At 42.7% G+C, this 22,504-nt stretch overlaps 1 protein-coding gene across 8 annotated transcripts in view; it reads left to right on the top strand.

Moving 5' to 3' along the window:
• Positions 1-22,504, top strand: part of ADCY2 (adenylate cyclase 2) — a 128,138-nt gene that overhangs the window by 10,112 nt on the left and 95,522 nt on the right. For 5 of the 8 annotated variants that reach the window (XM_077933577.1, XM_077933578.1, XM_077933576.1 and 2 more), the window contains exons 2-3: positions 3,378-3,575; positions 21,861-22,022. In XM_077933577.1, coding sequence (XP_077789703.1) covers positions 3,378-3,575; positions 21,861-22,022 — 360 coding nt within the window. Of the gene's footprint in view, positions 1-3,377; positions 3,576-19,275; positions 19,314-20,830; positions 20,934-21,860; positions 22,023-22,504 lie in introns of those variants that run through there. The other 3 variants (XM_077933581.1, XM_077933582.1, XM_077933579.1) reach the window with 3 other exon arrangements.

Below are 22,504 nucleotides of genomic sequence, written 5' to 3'. Positions count from 1 at the left end.
AACAGTAAAATAAAGGCTGTTTTTTCCTGGAAGCAGAGGTGTGCAAGTGTGCCTGGACTTAGACTTTGCCTAATACTGACAGTTATTATTTTAGATGTGAGGAGGCATGAACATTGTGATGGCCACTGTTTCAGAGGGGAAGTTAAAGTAAGCATACCTGTCTCCCACTGAAATCAGTGGTGCTTTAAACAGCTTCACTAACTCATTTGTATGCCATATTTCTAATACAATTGCCAAGTTGAGTAACATCCAGCTTCGTTTTTTGAAGCAGCCCAGGCCGAGTGGCTTCACGTTCAGGGGGATATCCTAGTAACTTTTTGGAAGGAATGGATAGAAGGCTTACTGTTAAGATGAGAGGTCATAGGGGTTTTAAGTTCTCTTTTTTACCACGTAGCAGTGGAGCTTATTCAGCCCCGTAAAGTGGGAACGTTCCCCTGCTGGCAGGACAAGCAGAGGCTGCCTAGTGAGCAAGCCAAGTCAATATTTATAAGAGCCTTCCTGGATCAGATGGAAGGTCTGCCTCATTCAGCCTGGTCTTTCTGAGAGTGGTCGGCCAGATGCTTTGATGCCCATAGACAGGTATGCGCAGGACAGTCTTCCCCTTCAATGGTTGCAGTGGACGTGCTTATTCTGCCACAGATCCCTGGCTTAAGAGTATTGCCCAAGTCAGGGTCTGCTTGTAATTGGAGCAAGGAAATATAAAACTGAGCCATTCTTGCCCCCAGTGCTTTGCATGACATCCTTTACTCAGGAGGTTGCAAAGCAAACTGTGGTGTCTTTCACTGGTCCCACAAGCTATCTGTGTATAAGATTCATAAACAAATAAATTAAATATGATGCAAAAGTATATGATCTCTTTTCAGTGTTTTCACCATGAAACATGAATTGCATGAAGTTTGGCTGAATTAGGCCGCTGTCATAGACACACATTCCTTGAAACACGCCCCATTAGTGGGGCTTGCCCTTTCTAAGTAAGCAGCACAGACTTACAGTAATAGAGTCCTAGAATTGTAGCATTGGAAGGGATCCCAAGGGTCATCTAGTTCAACCCCCTTGCAATGCAGACATCTCAACTAAAGCATCCATGACAGATGGCCACCCTACCTCTGCTTAACTTGCCCTGTAGAGTTCTCAAGCTCTTGTGCTCTGCCATGCTTAACCTATTCTGTTATTTAAGAGAGGATGCAGGGTCTGCTAACTTCTGAAACAGTTTTTCCCAATCCAGTGCCCTCCAGCTATTGTGCCCTACACTTCCCATCATCCCAAACTAGCACGGCCATGCTGTGTGTATGCTGGCTTATGCTGACTGGTGTTGATGGGAGTTGTAGTCTACAACATCAGGAGTAGGAAAGGCTGTTCTAGAAAGTGGAAAGATTGAGGACGCTTGCTTCCTATGTGGTTATAAGTCTTTGTATGCAAAAATTATACTATCTGGTAAGATAATAGAAATAAACAGTTACAATGCAATCCTATGTATGTCAACTCCCAGAGTATATAATTGCAGCCCTAAGCACAATGAAATAAGCATTTCGGGGGGGGGGGTTAGTGCAAACAATATTTGGTGAATATTGGACGTTAAAGATCCCTACTTAGTTTGCAGAAATATACTGTACATTAAATTAAAGTACTTTTGAAAGCAGAGGGAGCTCAAGAAAACTACCGTACTTGCCTCTAAATGAGCAAATAAATAAATAAAAATACGGAAGATTGGATGTGACGGTAAAAAGATTATTCTAGACAAAGAACTGTAGAGGAATTTGATTACTGAGAATCATTATATATTCATAAAAGACAGAGTTATATTAATAATTTCCTAAATGGATTATATTAATTCCACATTCAAGTGATGGTCAATGAATTTATGGATTAGTTTATCAGAAGAAGTGGTTAACTCAATTGAAACACTAAGGTTCTGGGTTCAGATGGTTTAAGAGCTGGTATTTTAAAAACCTGACAGAAACAGTGCAGGTAATACATATGGAAGAAATGGCTTAGATCAAAAGCAGTGCATCTCTTTCACCACAGCAGCTTCCAAAAAACTGACTCCAGGAGGGATCAGTGGGAAATTAGTGAACCCATATGAAACTATCAAACACTGATGAGTTAGTCTGCTTTTCTGTGATTTCCTATACACAGAAAAATCTAAGGCTGTCATCACGCAGCCCCCATGGGAGGGTTTGTAGTGCATCATCACAATCCTGGATTTGCATGAAGTCGGGGTGGGGGAGGGAGCAAAAATGAAGGCAGGTTTTAAAATGGCAGTTTTAAACAATGGCAGAGATTTGAGTGAATTTGGGGCAGAGAAGCAGGTTGTTCCGTTAAAGCTGATTTGGTGTTCTTGTGCAACAAGCACATCCCCCCTTCTGCTACTTTTTGTGGTAAATCAAGCAATAATGGGAGAAAATGCCGGCAAGTGTGAGATAACAATTGCTTGATGTATAACCTCTCTGCAAACAAACCAGGATGAGTGCTTAATAAATAGCTGACACAATTCGACCTTCCTGCAAAAATTTTTGGAAACAAAATCAGGATGATTGTTAAATAAAGAAGTTGTATAGAAATGGCCTGGGAGTAACATGTATTGAACATAGTAGGACTTGCTTCTGAGCATGCAAATACAGGATTGCACTATTACGTAGCTGTCAATCTTCCCTTTTTTTGCGGGAAATTCCCTTATTCTAGCGCTGTTTCCCGCTGCTTCCCGCTGCTATCTCGGATTGTTAGATATCCTGTAGACTGTCCCCGGGACAGGTGAGGCTGCTGATCCCTTATTTTCAAATCTGAAAGTTGACAGCTATGCACTATTAGTTGCAAACTGATATGTTTTTAATTGTTCAAGCAACCAGGAAATAATTACAAGTTTTTCTATGAATTACAAAATTGCTCCTCCCTCCTCAGTGACTTAAATTGCTCTCACCAAATCAGTACACCTTGTCATTCTCCACCTCTTGATTTAATCAGAGAATAGTTTGCTCTTGAAAACTTAATTCCAGGTTTTGTAAGTCTTGCACTTAATTAGGCAATTGATATGAATTGGCAAATCTGGTGGTTCCTTGATTCATAATACAGTGGTATCTTGAGTTACAAACGCCTCAGGTTACAAATTCTTCAGGTTAAAAACACCGCTGACCTGGAAGAGTTACCTCAAGTTGAGAACTTGCCCCAGGATGAGAATGGAAATTGTGTGCCGGCGGCGCAGCGGCAGCAAGAGGCCCCATTAGCAAAAGCATGCCTCTAGTTAAGAACAGTTTCAGGTTAAGAATGGACCTCCGGAACGAATTAAGTTCGTAACTAGAGGTACCACTGTAATGAAAGCAAAATGTTGGTTTCCTGTTGCATGGGTTAAGTAGTAAGCTTTCCTTTCTTCTTGTTTTCAGGAAACGGAGGACCATGTGGCCTTCTTAGTAACTGTTCCAACAGCCCTGGCAATTTTCTTCACCATATTTATCCTTGCCTGTATAGAACCATTATTCAAGAAGTTCCTTCGTGTTTTCTCTTTGGTCGTTTGGGTGTGTCTGGTTGCCATGGGATATCTCTTCATGTGTTTTGGTGGAATAATCTGTCCATGGGACCAGGTAAGCTTTTGTATGAAATTGATTCTTGCTGGTTTTGAGAGGGCCATATTATTTTGCCAGGAATGTGAAGGAGGGGGGAAAAAGGTCACGGATTTCAAGAATTGACACTTAAGACTCCTTGATCCAGTTGGGAAAACATCCAGTGCAAAGGCTACAGATCTCTACTTGAAAATCCAACATTCCCAAAGAACATTTTTAGAGAACATAGATAGAAATAATTATGTATTTTAAGTAGGGCACAATCATATGGGAAAGTCTTCTGCACAAACCCTATTGAAACAAATGGGTACTGGACAAGGCATGCCAGTCTGATGACTGCCCTTTAAAACATCCCATGTGATGTCTCTAACATTATAAAGAGCTAATTATTAGAATTTTGGTCAAGTGATAGAAGAATTCTCCTTTTGGGTCAGCAGATCAGCTAGCTGAGTCATAGAATAATCTGGAAGGGGGCCTGCTCACACCATAGTCTGCTTTGTTTTCTACATCCCTCTTTAATTTCAAATAGTATTTTAAAGCAAGGCAATGGCTAATATGCAGAAAGTCCTAAAGAGATGTAGAGTGGATGTATTTGACATTTTTTTCACAGGGAAATATTGTCACAAATTGATAAATCCCTTTAATTTATTCTATGGTTACTTGTAAAGGTGTAATAGCCGTAGGTCATAGTCTTCCACTGATAACTAAGCAGGTATCAAATATAATTACGCTGCGCATTTTTCCTCCATGAATTTCTGAAAGATTGCAGAAGTATGGTAAAAGACAAAGACAAATATTAATGGTCAGCTGCAGCAATGCATTGATTTTCATTCGTTTCTTTTTCTGTTACTTTATTGTGTACGCAAATACACTCACAAACATACAGTGTTCCATTTGTTTCAATGGGCTTTGTTTAGAGGCATTTACTGTAACTTGTATTCTTGCACAAACGCAATTGAAATGAATGGGCAGCTGGCCTTCTGACTTTGCCTGTTAAACAGAGCAGCGCTTTCTGGGTGCTGCAGCTCAGGCTTCAGCTTCTGCAGCTTCAGTCAGTGACCTGAGGGACCCTGGACTTGAGGAGATTCTGTCCATCTCTAGATTTGGGCAAACCACCTTCAGCCCTAACACAGGCAGAGATTTGAAGCAGGGACACAACCGGATGCTTACCGTTTACATGCCTTGTTGCTACACCAGCCATTAAGAAGACGGTTACATTACGTTGACCACGGTGGAGGGAGTTGGGGATGCGTAGCCTGGAGAAGAGGAGGCTGCGAGGAGATAGGAGAGTCATCTTCAAATATCAAAAGGACCGCCAAATGGAGGGTGGAACATGCTTGTTTTCTCCTGTTCTGGAGGCCAGGACCCGAACCCATGGCTTGAAGTTACCAAAAAGGAGATTCTGACTAAATATCAGAAAGAACTTTGTGATGGTGTGAGCTGTTTGGCAGCAAAACAGCCTCCCTTGGAAGATGGTGGACTTGCCTTCCTGGGAGGTTTTAAAGCAGAGGTTGGATGGTCATCTGCCATGGATGTTTTAGTTGAGATCCCTGCATTGCAGAGATTGGATAACCCTCAGGGTCAGCGCTACAGTTCTATGACCATGTTATGCAGTGTTTTTGGATGCATTTAAATTACATTTGTAAGACGATGTGTAAAGTTTTAGGAAATCTTTATTTCAGTTGTAATTTATCTGGCTTGGTTTATAAATTTGTAGATCTTATTGCCCTCTTCTTCATGTTATCCCTTTGTCATCACATGTTCCCCTAGTGAATGAGCACATCCTTGAGTTCCTTCTAGTCTAGTTGGTGTGAGGACAGAGTGTCCCATGTGCAGGTTACGGTCTTGCTGATGTCAGCAAGGAGGTTCAACTGCCCCAGCCTGTTTGCCTGTTTGCCTGTTTTTGTTTTTTAAATTTTGTTTACATTAGTTTGTTTTTCATTATGAAAAGCCTAAGCAAATTCATTCAGATGAGACTCTGGGAGAGTGGCAGTTTCAGGAGGCTGGGAGAGGGCTAGTCCCTTGATGCCACCCTCCTCCAGCCATGGGTCGTGCCCACTTCTGCTGTATTTAGAAGGGGCTTGGGTGGGCAGAGCGCCCTCTTTGCTGGCTGGTGTGGGATTTACCACCCACCCACTCAGTGGGGGAGCAGGCAAGTTGGTGCAAGGACCTTGCTATGGTTTACTTGGTCGCCATATTCGGGGCCAGGAAGGAATTTTGTCCTGCAAGCAAATGGGCTGGTTTTCAAGTTTTTGCCTCCTAATGAGAACCGTCACAACTCTGCCAGATAAGGCATTGGGCTGGATAATGCGGGTACCCTGTTAAAGTGTGTGTGTGACTCTATCTGGGAGTCTACTGGTTGACCAAAGCACCTGTGCGGGGTCGTGGCACCTGATCCATGTCGGCAGTGACTCGTCAGCACAGGATTAACCCTGCTGGGTTCCTATCAGGCAGCTTGCCAGATGCCGGATGCATGTCTGGTGCCTCAAGAGCCAGTGTGGTGTAGTGGTTAAGAGCGGTAGTCTCGTAATCTGGGGAACCGGGTTCGTGTCTCCGCTCCTCCACCTGCAGCTGCTGGGTGACCTTGGGCCAGTCACACTTCTCTGAAGTCTCTCAGCCCCACTCACCTCACAGAGTGTTTGTTGTGGGGGAAGAAGGGAAAGGAGAATGTGAGCCGCTTTGAGACTCCTTAAAGGGAGTGAAAGGCGGGATATCAAATCCAAACTCTTCTTCTTCTTCTTCTCAACCAAACATACTCTTACCTTTAATCACTAAAGTTGTGGCCTAATTCAACTCAGTTCCAGTCTCCTGTGTTCATTTCTTTAGTCTTCCCAGTGCTGGCCACAGACATCATGTGCCAGTGGTGGCAAATATTTTCTTTAGTGTTGAGATTTCTAAGGAGATTCAGGATTATATGGGAAATGGCACAGGTTGGAGATGGAAAGAAGCACAAGTGCCTCAACATTTGGTATCCGAAGATCTGATTGAGGCCTATCAGGTTGCTGAAATCAAGCTGTGATTCTCATTTAACTGTCAGAAGATTTTGCAGGCCAAGAAGATGGAATGCATTGCAAAGTATCTCTGCTTGAAGTATCGTTTTTGGAATTCAGTAGAATGTCTTAAAAGTGCCTTTTAGGCAACCATCAAGGAATTTCTTGCCAGCTGCAGGAGCGCGTTGCAGCCAGCCGGACAGCAAGAACTGTCTCCCTCATTGCTTTCCAATGACTCACTGAAATGAACAAACATTAGTGGATTAAAAATGAAATGTGTCCAGGTTTAAAGAAGGGAAGTCAAAACTGAAAGGGGCTCGTAAATGAGGGAAGGCAATCCCCCCCCCTCAGTAAGGTGGGTCACCTGGCATTTGTCAAAGGCTAATGCAAAAACCCCCAAAGCTGAAACTAGCCAGTGATTGTACTAACTCTATCCTTAAACTTTATACATTTGAATTAAGAGGGATTAGGAAAGTCAAACATATTACCTTATGGAACTTGAGATGTCTTTCGTCTTCCAGCGAGGGTATATTTTTCTGGTTTTGTATGTGATATTATTAACAATATTTTTCTTTAATTTACATTACAGTGGTACCCCGCAAGACGAACGCCTCGCAAGACGGAAAACCCGCTAGACGAAAGGGTTTTCCGTTTTGGAGGCGCTTCGCAAAACGAATTTCCCTATGGGCTTGCTTCGCAAGACAAAAGCCCATAGGGAAATCTCCGGGGACCTCTTTTAAATGCTAGCGGTGGGGAGCAAAGCCTTTCCCCCCCACTCCGGCCTTCAGAAGAGGTCCAGGAAGGCTGGCGGGGGCCGAAAGGCTTTGCTCCCCACCGCCAGCATTTTAAAAGCAGTCCGGGATAGCAGGGAAGCGCTTCCCGCTATCCCAGACGGCTTTTGAAGGCAGGAGAGGTCCGCGAAGCCTGGGCGCACTGATCTCAGCGCGCGCAGGCTTCGGCATGCCGGCAACTCTCCGCAAGCAGCGGCAGCGCTGCCGCTGCTTGCGGAGAGGTCCGCGAAGCCTTGGCCGGACAGCTTTTGAAGGCAGGCGGGGGGGAGCAAAGACTTTCGCCCCCGCCAGCCTTCAGAAGAGGTCCTGGACCTCTTCTGAAGGAGGGCGGGGGGCAAATGTCTTTGTCCCCCCTGCCTGCCTTCCCGGGAGAGCGGAGAAATGCAGCGCGTTTCTCCGCTCTCCCGGGAGGGCTTTTAAAGGCAGGCAGGGGGGACAAAGACTTTCGCCCCCCGCCAGCCTTCAGAAGAGGTCCAGGACCTCTTCTGAAGGCTGGCGGGGGGCAAAAGTCTTTGTCCCCCCTGCCTGCCTTCCCAGGGGCTTTTAAATCGCCCCGGACAGCGGAGAAGTCCTCCGCTGTCCCGGGGCGATTTTAAAATGCCGCCCGCCAGCATTTTAAGATCGCCCCAGACAGCGGAGAAGCCCTCCGCTGTCCCGGGTTTTTTTAAAATGCTGGGGGTGGGAAGAAAAGCCCTTGTCCCCCCCCCCCCCGCAGCCTTCAGAAGAGGTCGGGGGACAGACTGTCCCCGGACCTGGTCTGAAGTCGGTTTCCATAGGAACGCATTAATTGATTTTCAATGCATTCCTATGGGAAACCGTGCATCGCAAGACGAAAAACTCGCAAGAAGAAAAAAACTTGCGGAACGAATTAATTTCGTCTTGCGAGGCACCACTGTACCTTCTCATCTACCCAAAGGGCAAGATTACAACACATCTTCTGCTCTTTATACCTCTGTAAAAACTTTGAGAAAGATTAGCATGTAGCAGACATGCCAAGACTACCCAGACTGCTGGGTCTCCCGCGTTCAAACCCAAGCCACAGCATTTGAGGTGGGGTGGGTGGGGACCCGGAAAGCAATCCTTTCAGCAATGGTACCCCATTAATGCTCTTCCTTCCCTCTTCGAGAGGCATGCCCTGCTGCCTTTTGGATGCCAGGCAAAGACCTTTTTATTCTCCCAGAACTTATAAGTTATGAATTTTGCTGTATACTTCTGTCTAAATTGCTGCTCTTATTAATTGCTTTGTGATTTAAAAATTGGTTGTGTGATCCCCCCCCCCCCCAAATACGGTTTTGATTTTATTCTGTTTTGTTGTAAATCACCCCCTGGCAACCATCAGGCTGTATACATATACAAAATTAAGTGTTCATGCTTACATGTTCAAAATCAGTGATTCATGCTACAGCGATGGTGTGCAGAATAGCACAAAACCAAGTTACCTGGAAATAGCCTTGATATGCAGATATTCTTCATGTGTGGAAGTTTAGAATGTAAGTGAGAACATTAGGTTAGGACCCTTTCCCCTGACACTTGGGGGGTCACTTTTGTTTGGAGGGGCATTCAGTTATAAGAACCCCCATTTGATGTAGGAAATGTGGCAGCCCATACACAGATTTACCACCTCAGCGAGCATTAAGTCTGAATCATAATCCATAAGTATTATAAATCATGTATGAAATAAAACATAACATTTTTGCATTTGCACTAGTTAACATAGTTGATTGCTTCCTTAACCCTTCAGTCATGAAGCATGTGCCCAGCCTGCTTCATTCAAATCCTTTAAGACAGCAGAAGTTTGAACAAATAGTGTATATATTTAATTTGACTGAATGTTAAGAGATCAGGATGGATTATTGAAAACAGGCGTTTATATTTATACATTAAAAGGAAGGGCAGTATAGATGAGGCAGCTGACTTTTTCAGTCTCTGGCCATTGCAGAGCCTGCAAATTCAATTTGTTATACGAATGGGATGGCTTGTCTTTGACAAGGAGAATCCACTTGGTGAAAGGTATAATCTGGCCTAAATTCAGAACAGTCCAGTGAAGAATGGCTGGATTGCAGCAGTTTTAAATTTTTGCTTTGAGGTTCAGGGCATCTTCTGATTGTGGCCATTATAATAACCACCTTCAATTTCTCCTTCCATTGCTTTGGGCTTTGTCAAACATTCACAAATATTGCAGTGGCGTGCGCTCCACTGATCTGTTGAAAATCTGTTGTGTCTTCGTAATGTTCTGAGGTTTCAAAAATCCCATTTTAATCAACCATTTAATTAAGGGCAAGTTATGAGCACATGTCTGTTTGTTGAGTTTCCTTCCCAAGGGAAAAATGGTCACTGCTGAACTGAGCTGGCAGATACCCACAGAAGTCTGTAGGCGGGGGGCGGGGGGGGGCGGGGATGCTTCTGTGTTGTGTGCTGTTTGCTTCTGGGGCTGCTTCTCTATCTGTGTGTGTGCGTAAGAGAAACTCACATTGATCCTGCCATTTCTATCCTGTGTCTAATGTAAGTAAAATGTGACTGCATGGGAGGCTGGGTTGTAATACGTGAGATTCTAGACTGTTTTCCAGTTAGCACATTTTAGAGCTGAAGGTTGGTCCTATGCTTTTTAGTACACAAGTGGTTTTTTTTAAAGAGTCCTTATTTTTCACATAAACCAAAGGTGTTCTGAACATGGAATATAAATGAATGTTTCTCCACCTTGAAGAACTTGACTCTGCTGGAGGTTTTCATGGGGCATTAGAGACTGATATTTTTGCAAACATGTTGGAAATGATTAGATGAAATGAAATATAGTGAGTTTGTACTGGCTACTCGAAGATACAAAGGACATATTAAGGGAACTATTCTAGCTTTGAAAGGCTTCTCATGGGAATTTCATTGCATTTCCTAGCCCAGCATGTTTTGAAAAGATACTCGAAAGGCTATAACTCTCAAGTCTGCAGGATTTGTAGCAAACTGATATTCTACAAATGCAGCAACAGAGATAAATGTTTACAACCCATACATAACTTTTGCTCAGTCTGACAACATCTTTACGGACATAAACATCCACAAATCTCTTTTTCTCCAGTCTCTGTACATCTTGTTATATATGATGCTATTGAGTGGAGGAAGTCTCGGGGTGATGTCTGATTGCGTTGCTGCATAATTGCAAGAGCTGTTGAGCCAGTGGGAAGTTTCTGCTCACAGAAGAGGAAGGGAGATGACTTTCCCTTATTTCCCCAAATCATCCAAAACAGATTATTTGGGGGGGGGGGTTGTTAAAGGAGAAAGGGGAATTGGCAAAAATCTTATCACATCGTCTTCTGTGAACAAGGATGCCTGCTGGCCTGATGCTGTCATGATTCATCATTCAACGGTACGAGCAGTTGTAAGTACAGTGGTACCTCAGGATGCGAACGGGATCCGTTCCGGAGCCCTGTTCGCATCCTGAAGTGAACGCAACCCGCGTCTGTGTGTACGCGAGTTGAGATTCGCCACTTCCGCTCATGCACATGACGCCATTTTGTCCGTCTGCGCATGCGCGGGCAGCGAAACCCGGAAGTAATGCGTTCTGTTACTTCCAGGTCGCTGCGGAGCGCAACCCGAAAGTGCTCAACCTGAAGTGTATTCAACCCGAAGTATGACTGTAGAAGGCCAGCTTCCTGCAGCTCTTCTAGTCCAACCTGACTCCTGATGTAATGGGAATCCCTTTCTGTGGATGCAAAGGGAATAGCAGCTGAGTGACTGAAGGGGAACACCTGAGGATGTTCATCGGTGTTGCTGCTGTTATGCCAAGCAAATAAGGGCCAGAAACTGCATTATATTGGGCTCAGACAGCTTGTTTAGCTATAGCTTTCCATTTTGTATTGCTGTTTAAGCAGAAGGCAACTTGGGCACATGGCTGAAGTCTGCCTTGTGTTGCTTGCAATTGTTAGTGTAACTTTTATTGCGTAGCTCTTGAATTACTTTATGTCAAGCGATTTAACAATAGTAGCAATACTTTTCCAGTGGTTTTTTTTTTTTTTTTTTTTTTTACGGAGTACACAATTGAGGCTGCTGTCCTCCAGGAGTGAGTCATCTTTTCTAGCCTGAGGGCAATTTTCTGGGGGCCACATGTGACTGATGAGGTAGACCAGAGGCAAAAGGGAGCAGAGCAGCATGTGTCACTTTTGCTTTTCACTGTAAGCTGCACTCTACCTCCCACAAAAGTCAGTGGCTTCCCTGCGCATGCACACCAACACACATCTTTCCATGGTCCATCCACTTACTGTAGTTCAAGGATCATGCCCAGCAGGTGAAATCACTCAAGGAGTGTGCGGATTATTCACTCCCATTTGCTCTTGCTGCTCTGTCTTCCCTACCCTGAAGCCTTCCACAAATCCAAATGTAGATTCTCGAGGTAGAGAACTGTATCTTCGTTGTTCCACATTAGCTGTGTGCATAGGCCATCAATTAACCAATCTCCCCTTTGGTAGGTTGCCCACCCTGAAACCTAAGTCCTTCTTTAATTATTTCAGAATCTCACCTGCCAACTTCCCAATCAGACTTCCTTTCCAAGCCTTCTGTGCAATGGGGACGTGAGCTAAGAATGTCAAATTCAGAAATTCTGTGATGGATGTATTTGCGGCTTGCTGTCTTGGGACTCTTATTAGATGGTGTAAAGGCTTTGTTTGGTGAAGTGTTTCATGAGACGGGAAACGGCAGAGCAGGAAAGGTGGGGGGAAGGGACAAGAGCAGAGTAGTTTAAAAACTGTAGTTCTATTATTGGTTTACTCCATCTGCTTTGTGTTATCTAAGAATCCAAATATCTCTCTCAAATAAATCTCATTTAAAGTTTCAGATAAATTGTTATAAGTCACCAGGGATTTTTCATTGAAAGACCACCTTTGGAATACAGAAGTGAAAGAAAGGCTTGCTTAGCCCATTCCAACCTGATTGTGTGGCTCTTTATAGGTGTGGTGATGGGGACATGCCATGCCAACCCACATCCCTTGGATTAGGTTGCAGAAAAAAGCTGGCAAAGTCTTGTGCTGTATTCTTGGTGTCTAAAAGGCCCATAAGACCTCCCATACTAGGGGTTGTCCAGCGCTCTACCTTCTTCTCTTTGGGAGTACAGGCAGCTCTCCATTTGCATGTGTTTGGCATGTGTGCAACCACTGATACACACACACACACACAACATTTCATTATTCTATAACATCCTTTTACGAATTCATATCAAGCTGAAATGTGAACTCACATCCCCATAAAAATCTGTTAAAATGTATGTAAGTAGCAAATGAAAAATGTTAGTACCAGAGTCAAAACACAGTGCTGAAGGTTGTATCTTTTTGTCATCACTTGTTTTGTTGATGTAAAGAACTGTTTGTAGCTGTGATTGCTTTATGTACACTTTTCCGTACACTTTTCCGTGTATAAGACTATGTTTTTTTATTCAAAAATCATTTTCAAAATTAGGGGTCGTCTTATACATGGGTAGAGCAGGTGGGCAACTCTTGGCACCCCCCCTAAAAAGCTCAACAACTGCGGGTAATCCTCCCCCCAAAAAGCGCAACAACTTCAGGGAATCTCCCCCCCCTTTTTGTTAAGTTTGAGTCCCCCAAAATAGGGGCCGTGTTGTACACGGAAAACTATGGTAGTTTTGATCAACCTTGAGCTGCTTGTTGTTCTTCAGCTAGACTCAGTGTCTAAGAGACGCTACTCATAGCTTGTCAATCTGCTCGGAGTTGTTCTCGAAAATGAAACATAGCTTGAAGGCTGTAGCTTGCAGCAATCGCCTTCAGTTGTTTTCAATATGAGCATAATACCTTGCTTAGGATACTGCTTTGTGCCAGAAATTGCGGCTAGGTGTCATTTTCCTCCAGGTGTTGGATTAATGCACATCCTCATTAATCTGAACAGTCCAGATAAAGTTGAAAACTGAGGAGCCAAAGCTATTGCAGTTTTTGATAGCTTTTGTGTCTGTCTTAGGAGAAGACTATTAAGCCTTCAGACCACAATAAAAGTATATGGAGAAGTGGCATTTATTGACTGCTCCTCTTTATGCTTTTGTCACATAGCCAGCACATTTTGTCATGGAACCATTTTAATCTAAGCTGCTTGGAAAAATTAGTGAAGAAATAATGAAGTGGCAGGTCAAAATTTTCATTACTGCTTTTTGCTGTGACTTCTGCGTCAGGTATGCAAATCATGGTTCCAGAAGCTCAGGTCAACCCTTTTGCATAGCTAACATTAATTTTCCATAAATCTTTTTTAGGAAAAGATCTCAAGGTGGCCAGTGTGAGAGCAGCGGGGATAACCTTGAAGCAACAGGGTAACAGTGGAGTCTCACAGTCCAAAGTTGGAAGCAATTGGCTCAAGAATGAAAGTTCTGGAGCCAGTTGTCAACTGAGCCCGATGAGGCAAGCTTTTTAGGGCTAAGAGAGCTCCCTTCATAATGGATGAGGGAAAGTGTTTCCAAATCTGAAGGCAGGCAGCGAGAGAGGTCAAATTCCAGTCAGCGTCTCTTTGCACATGCGTTCCTTTCATAATTCCTTTTGCCTCCTGTTTTCATATCAATGGGATTTTTGCTTTAAAAATTGAAACAAAAATAATAAATATTTAAATATTACATATTTTCTTATTCTAATTCCTAAATTGTCCTAAATGTATGCATTCCTGTGTAGCTTGGTGCAAGCTTTGAGCTGAGAATTACATTGCAGTATTTTGCAAAACTCCACAATCTGTAGGATATCTGTGTTCTAGTCTGCACAGTAGTCTGGGAGGTGTGTGGGTCAGGTCTGTTCATTGTGGAGGTTCTGAATTCTGCAAGCATCCCAATAAGAAGGTTGAAATATCAAAACCAGCAATGTGGGTTAGGACAAGGCAAAGCAGACAAACCAAGGAGCAGGCACAGGTCTTGCTGGCACAGTGGATCAGTCCTATTGCTCTCCATCCTGATTTAACCTGGTCTTCAGATTGTTATGCAACAGCAGGCTCTGGAGGTGGTGGAAGTGAGAGGGGGCTGGTTCCTCATGGCCACTTCACCACAGCTACAATGGCTTATTTATTTATTTATTTATTTATTTATTTATTTATTTATTTATTTATTTAATGCTTTATTTTATGTAACAAGATTAACAAAACATTCCAACAATGGGAAGGAAGGAAGGAAGGAAGGAAAAAGAAAAACAATTATTATTTAATTTATATAACACCAAAATGCCTAATAAGTTTTTTACAAGTAGAAAATTAATTATCAAGTGTCCACATGCAATAAAAATACGCCATAAAGAAAGCCTGCCAGATGTCAAAAAGAACAACAACTACCAGACTTTTAGGAGACATCTGAAGGCAGCCCTGTTTAGGGAATGCATTACTGTATTTTAATATTTTGTTGAAAGCTGCCCAGAGTGGCTGGGGAAGCCCAGCCAGATGGGCGGGGTATAAATAAATAAATAAATAAAAATAATAATAACATTCAACCTCCAAGGTACAACTGTATATTGAAAGAAATTCCACTGAGGATACTCCGTAAAACAAAAGACTACTCCTTTATAACAAATAAAATTAAGCAGAAAAGATTGGACATACTGGACGGAGTGATTTTACCTTTAATTAGAAAGATTTTGACTTGATTTGGTACAAAAAACAAGAAACTATGGAAAAATTCAAGCAAATGGATGAGACTGAAGAAACAGAATGGGGAGCTGGGGATAGGTTAACATTCAACTGAAGCCAGAACTTTTCCTTCTAGGAATAAAGGATATACAGTTAGAAAAGAACCATAGAACATTATTTCAGTATATCATCACATTGGATTTTATATGCACAAAGATGGAAAGATACATTATCTGCCTTGGAGGAATGGTGGCTAAAGTTAATGGATTTGGCTGAGATGACAAAGTGAATGTGTTTAAGTAGTGAAAAATCATTGTTGATATTTACAGAAGATTGGAAACCCCTTATAGACTTTTTGCATGAAAAAGAAAATGAACTTGTGATATCTGGATTTCAGCATTGAAGAAAATATTGGTTTTTACAAAAAGCGGAGTAGTGTTACCTTGCAGAGTGGAACAATGTTGGGTGGCAGAGAACAGAGCAATCTGTGCCATGTGGCCTCTCTTGTGCCCCCTAAGCTCTCTGTTGTTCTCAAATGCAGTGGAGGATGCTGTCACATTGCCAGTGTTGGAGCCAGCTACCCATCTTGTCCTTTGCCTCAGGCTGCAAAATGTCTTGGGCTGGCCCTGAGCAGGGTGTGACTGCAACTTTTTTATGTGATGGCAAAGCAACCTTTGCTTACTGCCTCCCTGCCTTTGGAGGAGCAAAGGGCTTGAAGTCTTCTTGAGATCTGGGAGGGGTTCCTTAAATTATTATTTAAACAGAAGCAGTAGCATAATACCTTTTTTTAGTGGCATTTTTTTTTAGTGCTATGAATTTCCCAAAACTCTCCTTTAACTGGATGTTTAACAACAACAAAAAAGACAGCAGGTTAGAGGGTATTGTTTGGGACTAAGAAAAGCCAAGCTGCAGTAAGTAATAGTCTTTAAAATGGGATGGAAGAGGTATTATTCAGACAGTGCAATCCTATGCACTTATACTTGGAATTTCAGTAGGACCTGCTCCCAGTTAAGTGTGCATAGGGTTTTAGCCTTCATTAGGTTAGGTGAGCAGTAGTGAACATGGGGCCCTGCAAATTTAATAAATAAAATGTACCCCTTTTAAATGTGTTTGTGGGAGGAGGGAGTTAATTTTATTTTGTTGTTTATGTATTTTGTGTTTTTATAATGTGTTTCTATCTACGGATGGAGGGTGGCATATAAATTTAATAATCAAATAATATTTTGGACTATAACCGCTATCAGTCCCTGCCAGGTGGGCCAGTGATCAGGGGTGAGGGGACCTGCAGTTCAAAACATAGGGAGGCCCCCACTTTGGCTATTTGCCAGGTTAGGGCTGAGGGTTATGGGATAAAAATATATTGGGTGGTAGCTAGGCATGCTGCACTGAAGAAACAAAGGTGGCAGCTTTATTTAGTAGCTCTACATTTCATGCAGACATCAATGAGAGCTAGTACTTCTGATTCTATTCGTGTTTACTCCACATTGAGTTCCCGTAAGAAGGCAGTGGCCCAGTAGTTCACAGAGAGCTTCAAAGCAGACCAGTTAATCTTTCCACACCAAGATGTTCTACCTGTTTCTGTGTAGCATATGAAACCAAATACATTCCTATTTCATGTGCTATTTTTGGCAGTGGCAGTACCCTGCTGCCTGGGAGAAGTGGAGAAGCAGTTGTTGTTTTGCTGGTGCTGAAAGCTGGCCCTTTTGAAGGAGGAAATCGGGTACATCTCATAATTTTTGTTTTAAAACCCAGATCTCTAACATCTGCCTAATCATTTGGGTTAATCTGACTCGCTGATGTAAAGAGCAGGCAAGTCTGTGTGTCAGTTGGGCAACAGCACCAGTGAAATAACATTTCTGTAAAATAACTTGGTCCAGGCTGCTTTTCTTTACTGTCTGCTTGATGTATTGAAAACAGTTTAAATTTCAGAATTAAGTTATCTCAGTCTCTGAGCAACAGACAACACAATATTTTATGGCCAAAACTGTCAGTGAGAAGGGAAAGACACTTTAAAATAAATAAATTAGAGATGTACTGTATTACAGGGTCATTTTCCATCTCTTCTCATCCTCTTTTGCAATCCACTTCTTTCCACCTTAAAATATTTTGTTGTCAGTTGATATCACTTTGGGAGACCTGTAGTTTACAAACACTCCTGCATCCTTATCTTACCCTTCTAAAGCCTCTGAAAATCTTGAATAGGGAAAAGCAGCATTTGAGGGCAGGGACTAACCTGCCTCAAATGATGCAAGCAAAAATATGAAATATGAATTCATTTGTTATTTAAGCAAGTAATGGTACAAGTTCAGCAGCAGACAAAGGGCTCAGGAGTCGTGGTTCAGGTATTCCAGAGCAGAGCGAGAAGTTAAGAACAGGACGGAAATGACATAGATCTCCCAACAAGTTTCCACATCCTGTCCAACAAGCTTTTATATATGAGGTGGGGTGCGCTAGCTCAGAAGACTTGCTCACCTTGCAGGAATGTTGAGATGGTGCGTGTGCATGCACGCAGAAACACACATTCAGTCGGGACAGGTGGGTCTGCTCCATTCTGCGAAGGCAGTGCCCTGTTCTGGTGACAGGACTGCACTCTCCAGTTCTGGCTTCTGTTTGGTTGCCACCTCCTCCTTTTCCGCCTCCCACTTCTGCTTCCACAAACCCTCCTTAGGCTACACTGAGGCTTTGCACTCCACAGGAAAGCTGCTTGGGGGGGGGGGGGGAGTGCCGGCATCCCTGCACCTCCTTCTGAAGCAGCTGGCATTGAGTCAGGGAGGGGAGATCCCTCCTCCTCCTGCATCAGAACCTGCCTCTCCAAGCACAATCCTGACAGCACTGTGAGGCTGGTGATAGGAGCACGGAGAGAGCTGGGGGGGGGGGGGGATGAGGAGCTTCCTGCCATTTCTGCCCATTATTTCTGCTCATACTTGCCCCAAAGTTCTTCACTTGGAGACTCCAAATATGTCTACTGAATGGCAAATGCACATTTGGTACCCTATGTGGGGGATGGCTTGGGTGCTGGTGGTTTGGAATGGATAGGGAAAGAGTTAGGTGCACACACACGCGCGCGCACACACACACACACGCCAAACACATAGCTGTGCACCAATTCTAAATCCCTTTCCCTAGACTGCCTTCATTTAATCTGTTTGCAGGTATATATGTATGTATATATGTGACATGTAATTATATCCTTTAGTGAAGTCTTGTACGCTGCACAATCTCTTGGAAAGCCACAGCATTGTTCTGATGTCTGTTTGCAGAGCTGAAATTAATTGGTGTCGAAATATTATCCAGAGAATTGGTGAATACTCCCTGGTGAATAATCAGCTGGACAGCCAATATCATTTTCCTGTTCCTGTTTTCTCCATGGGCTCTTCCAGCCATACCTTTTATAGTTCTATTTGTCCTGTTCATTTATAGAATTCACAGGAGTGGCAGTCATTTGTATTGCTGTTCTGGTTGATTTCTCTTATCATCCCTTTGTTGCAGCTACCATACACTTATTTGGAGGCCATGCGGCTTGATTTTCAAACTGTCTCCCATAGCTTTTTAAAAATTGTAAAATGCGGTATAATGCTTGCTATTGGGACAAAAATCACCGTCATATTTGTCTGTAGCCCTGAAACCTATCTAAAAACAGAAGCAACAAGAAGAGGAGTTCTTGCTATAAATCTTTCTGCTGTTCCCATTTCCATTAGCAGCAAAAGCAGCTGCCAAACCTCCTCAGTTCTACAATAAGATCCTTTTTGTAAGCAGACTGCCTGTCCGGATCTTAGATTTGCCTTGATTACACACCAGGGGCCTCTATTGGAATTGCAGGCAGTCCCAATTTCTTGCTTACTCCCCTGAACCTTCACTCGGAAAGAACGTACAGAGCCTCTTTGCTGAGCACTCCTCCTCCCATAACGTATTGTTCTAGCAGGTTTGAAAATAAAAATATTTACTGTGTATTTAAAATTCTAAACACATTTACAGCAGTCAGCATTTTACTAAATGAACAAAAGGCAAACAAGACTTCAGTAAAGCAAGCTATACATTTGCAGACAAAAGCCAGACAAGTGTACACTTTCCCTCATGGGCTTATGAATTGTCATTTGGCTGGTCTTCTATGCCATAAGGAGGCAGTGCCACATCCTAAGGAATAATCCCATTATCAGCTAATGTTGGTTAGTTAGGCTCTTAGTTTCACCCATGTTACACAGCCCCACTCATGAGGTGACCTATTATTGTCAGTTGGAGCAATAATAGGGAAGTAGCACCTGCCCACAATCTGTATTGTATGCTGGAACCCCATTTAGGCAGGTCTGTCCTTGATCTGTGTAATAGAAGAATGCACTTAGCAAATACTTTTTTTTCCAGGAGGCAGCAGCTGTGCAGCTTCATTACTAACCTTCAAGGTGAGACTGCTGGCACCTCTACCAACCAAAAGAAAGTGGATAAAATAAGTTTTATTGAAACACCTATCAAAAGAAAGGGGGAAATGAAGGGGGAAACCATGAAGGTGGGAGAAATGGAATATCATTTTTTCAGGGTATCAGTATGACCAAGACACACGGGGTGTGTGTGTGTGTGTGTGTGTGTGTGTGTGTGTGTGAGAGAGAGAGAGAGAGAGATTGCACGAATACAACTCAATTGGCAACGACTTTACGGTAGTCCTCTAACGTCAGAGTGGAGTGCAGCAGCAGACAGGGCTCTGTGGTGAAGCACATGCCAAGGCCTATCTTGTCTACAGTGAATTTCCAAAGGCCAAACTTCAGTGCAACTTAACCATATCACTTGAGCACAGAGAACCACCACACAGCAAAAGCAGCATGCTTCACAGCAGATACTAGTTCCCTCATCATCATTTTCTGTCCCTGGAGATGTGGCCAAGGGATTTTAGCAATCTTGAAGAGAGTAGCTCTGGAAATACTAAAACGGAAAATCCAGTGGACATCATCCCAAATATTTAGAACAGCATTCTCCCTCAACTCAACACGTTCTGGGGGACTGTTTCACTTATAAAGAGAGTAAGAGTGGGTCCAAAGTGGTAATAATTAAATGGCTGGCAGTTCTCTAATCCTCCTCAAGTTCATGCACTGGTTTCTACTCAGGCTAAAGAATATGCTGGCATCTCCTCTGATGGCTCCTTCTCAGTTTGGAGAAGAAGACCTTAACATTGCCTAATCATCAAGCCAGTAAATCAAGGGAGATAGGATACTACACCAGCCTGCCAGGCTATATGCCTGCTGAATTAAAATAATGCTGATTCAGATGGTGCCTCAATGTGCTCAAACGGATTTGCAAGTGGAGATGCTGGAGCAAAGACTTCTAGAGAGCAAGGTTTGCCATGGGAAATAAACTGTCCTATATCCCGACCAAGGGAAGGGAGTGATCAGGCTGCTTCACGTGGCTGATCTTGGTGCAGGGAGACAGCTCTTCTAGTTTGAGAGGGCCTAGGCCAGTAGAATGCAAACATGTACACTCTTCTCTGGAACGGAGTCCTGCTGAACCCAATGGGGTGATTTTTCTGATCATACATATATCAAATTGCACTGTAAAACACTTGAGCTTGTGGTGAGAGCTTTGCTCCATACCCGTATTACAAGCTGGACATTGATAGCCAGAAACTCTAGGCTAAATTTAGAATTTTAATCATTAGAATTTGCACAGCCTTCTAATATAGCACGGTCTGAGACAGATGGAAATAGAAATCCTATGTATTTCTGTCCAGTGCTGTTCGTGAATCACCTTTAATTCTGCAGAATATGTTAACTCTGAATAAGTATGCCACCTGGATAATTATAGGCCATTGGCGATGTGCAAAGTGTCATTTTCTTACTCCTTCCCCCAATGGTGTGAAGGGGGCAGCATTCCAATAAACGTGTTTTTGTTTTGTTTTTCATTCTGGAACAGAAGGATGGAGTAAATATTCTACATTCTCTTTAAGACTTGACGTGGTATTAGAGAAAGTTCACATGAAATCCCATTTTCATTTCCGAATCTCCCCAAATGAAGCTGAATGCTGGGGATGAAAAGTACAGTAATTCTAGCACACAGTGGCATTTCTTATTGAAAAGTATAATGTTCCCCGTATCTCATATCCACATTTTTGGGTGGCTATTCAATATTTGAAGAGGATATTGTCTTTCTTGCTGCATATTTCTTGCTTGTCAAATATTTGAGACATCAAAGCTAAATCTTCTAAACTTACAGTGACTAATTCCAGCTTTGCAAACTGGTTGCTGATGTTTTAATTTATATGTATATGATTTTGGGTGCATTGTACAACATTCCGTGTTTCTAAATGTCACATACTTCTTCAACAATGTGCATCCCTTTAAAACTAAAAGTAGAATGTGGGCTATTGGTGAACCACTGGAAAATTTGTGATGGACCACAAGCAGATTGGTTGCTGGGAGTTTTGCAATGAAAGTCGGACTCTGTTGACCATTGTTTGATTCAGCAAGGGATGGCTTATAGTCTTAAGCAGCAGAGCCTCTTGTTCACACAGATTAGTTATTATGGCTCAACTGCAAAGAAATCCTGAATAAATTTGTAAACTTAAAGCACATCAGCAGACTATGCAGACTGCAGTAAAAACAAATCCCCAAACACATGTAAGCCAGAAAACCTGGCAAACATACCCCTGTTTTAAAACCTGTTCTGAATTTATGCACAACAAGATTATTGATGCTGAGCAGTGCAGCTAGTTCTGTGTGGCTGAGAGGGCTTATGGGTCTTGAACCATACCCTATAGCAATTTGCTTTTGAAACAAACAGGACTTTTAAAAAAAGCTGGTGGTGATAAGGCCGTGTAAATTTATCTGTTGATCACATTAAAAAATCCTTTTAAGAAATCCTGTGCATACTTAAAATAGCTCTTTTGTAATTTTAGATAACATGTACTTGAAATATTTTTAGAATTACTTTTGACAAGTATTGTCTTTGTCTTTTCTGCACAGGTGTCATTTTTCTTATTCATCATTTTTGTGGTCTATACCATGTTGCCCTTCAACATGCAGGATGCTATAATTGCCAGCGTTTTCACCTCTGCATCACATACCATTGTGCTAAGTATCTGCCTGTCATCAACAGACATAATCAAGGAACACTTGGTTTGGCAGGTATGTTTCCAGTGATGTGGGTCATTATGTGCTGTGAATGACTTGATGATCATCCTTACCATCAAGCATAAGTGGTCTGTGATTAGAAGCATAATTGTCTCCTTGCACTGTACATTGCTTACTTACCTATTTTTCATTGGGACAGTCAGCTCCTAAACTCTGTAGAAGCTCTTTGTATGCCCTGGGATTGCCATTTGCATGCAAGGAGATGCTGCACTGGGGCAATTGCAGTTTAATATTTCCAGCTTTAAAAGGATGCAGAATGCTTAAGAATATTACATAGATGGGCCTGTGCACATTTCATAGCATTTATGTCATGCAAAACTTCTCATGGTTACCAAGGATAATATACGATCCTTTAAAAAGCACACAGATCAAGGCTTGCTACTTACGATGATACATTCCACAACACAGAGGCAAACTGGGCCTCTAGTGACAAAGCTGGATCAAAGAGAACCCCTAAGCTGTGGTCCTATTGATTT

Source organism: Podarcis muralis, chromosome 8, assembly GCF_964188315.1.
Source record: "Podarcis muralis chromosome 8, rPodMur119.hap1.1, whole genome shotgun sequence".
NCBI lineage: Eukaryota > Metazoa > Chordata > Lepidosauria > Squamata > Lacertidae > Podarcis > Podarcis muralis.
Note: the sequence above shows the minus strand (reverse complement) of the source record. Positions and strands in the feature narration are given on the sequence as shown.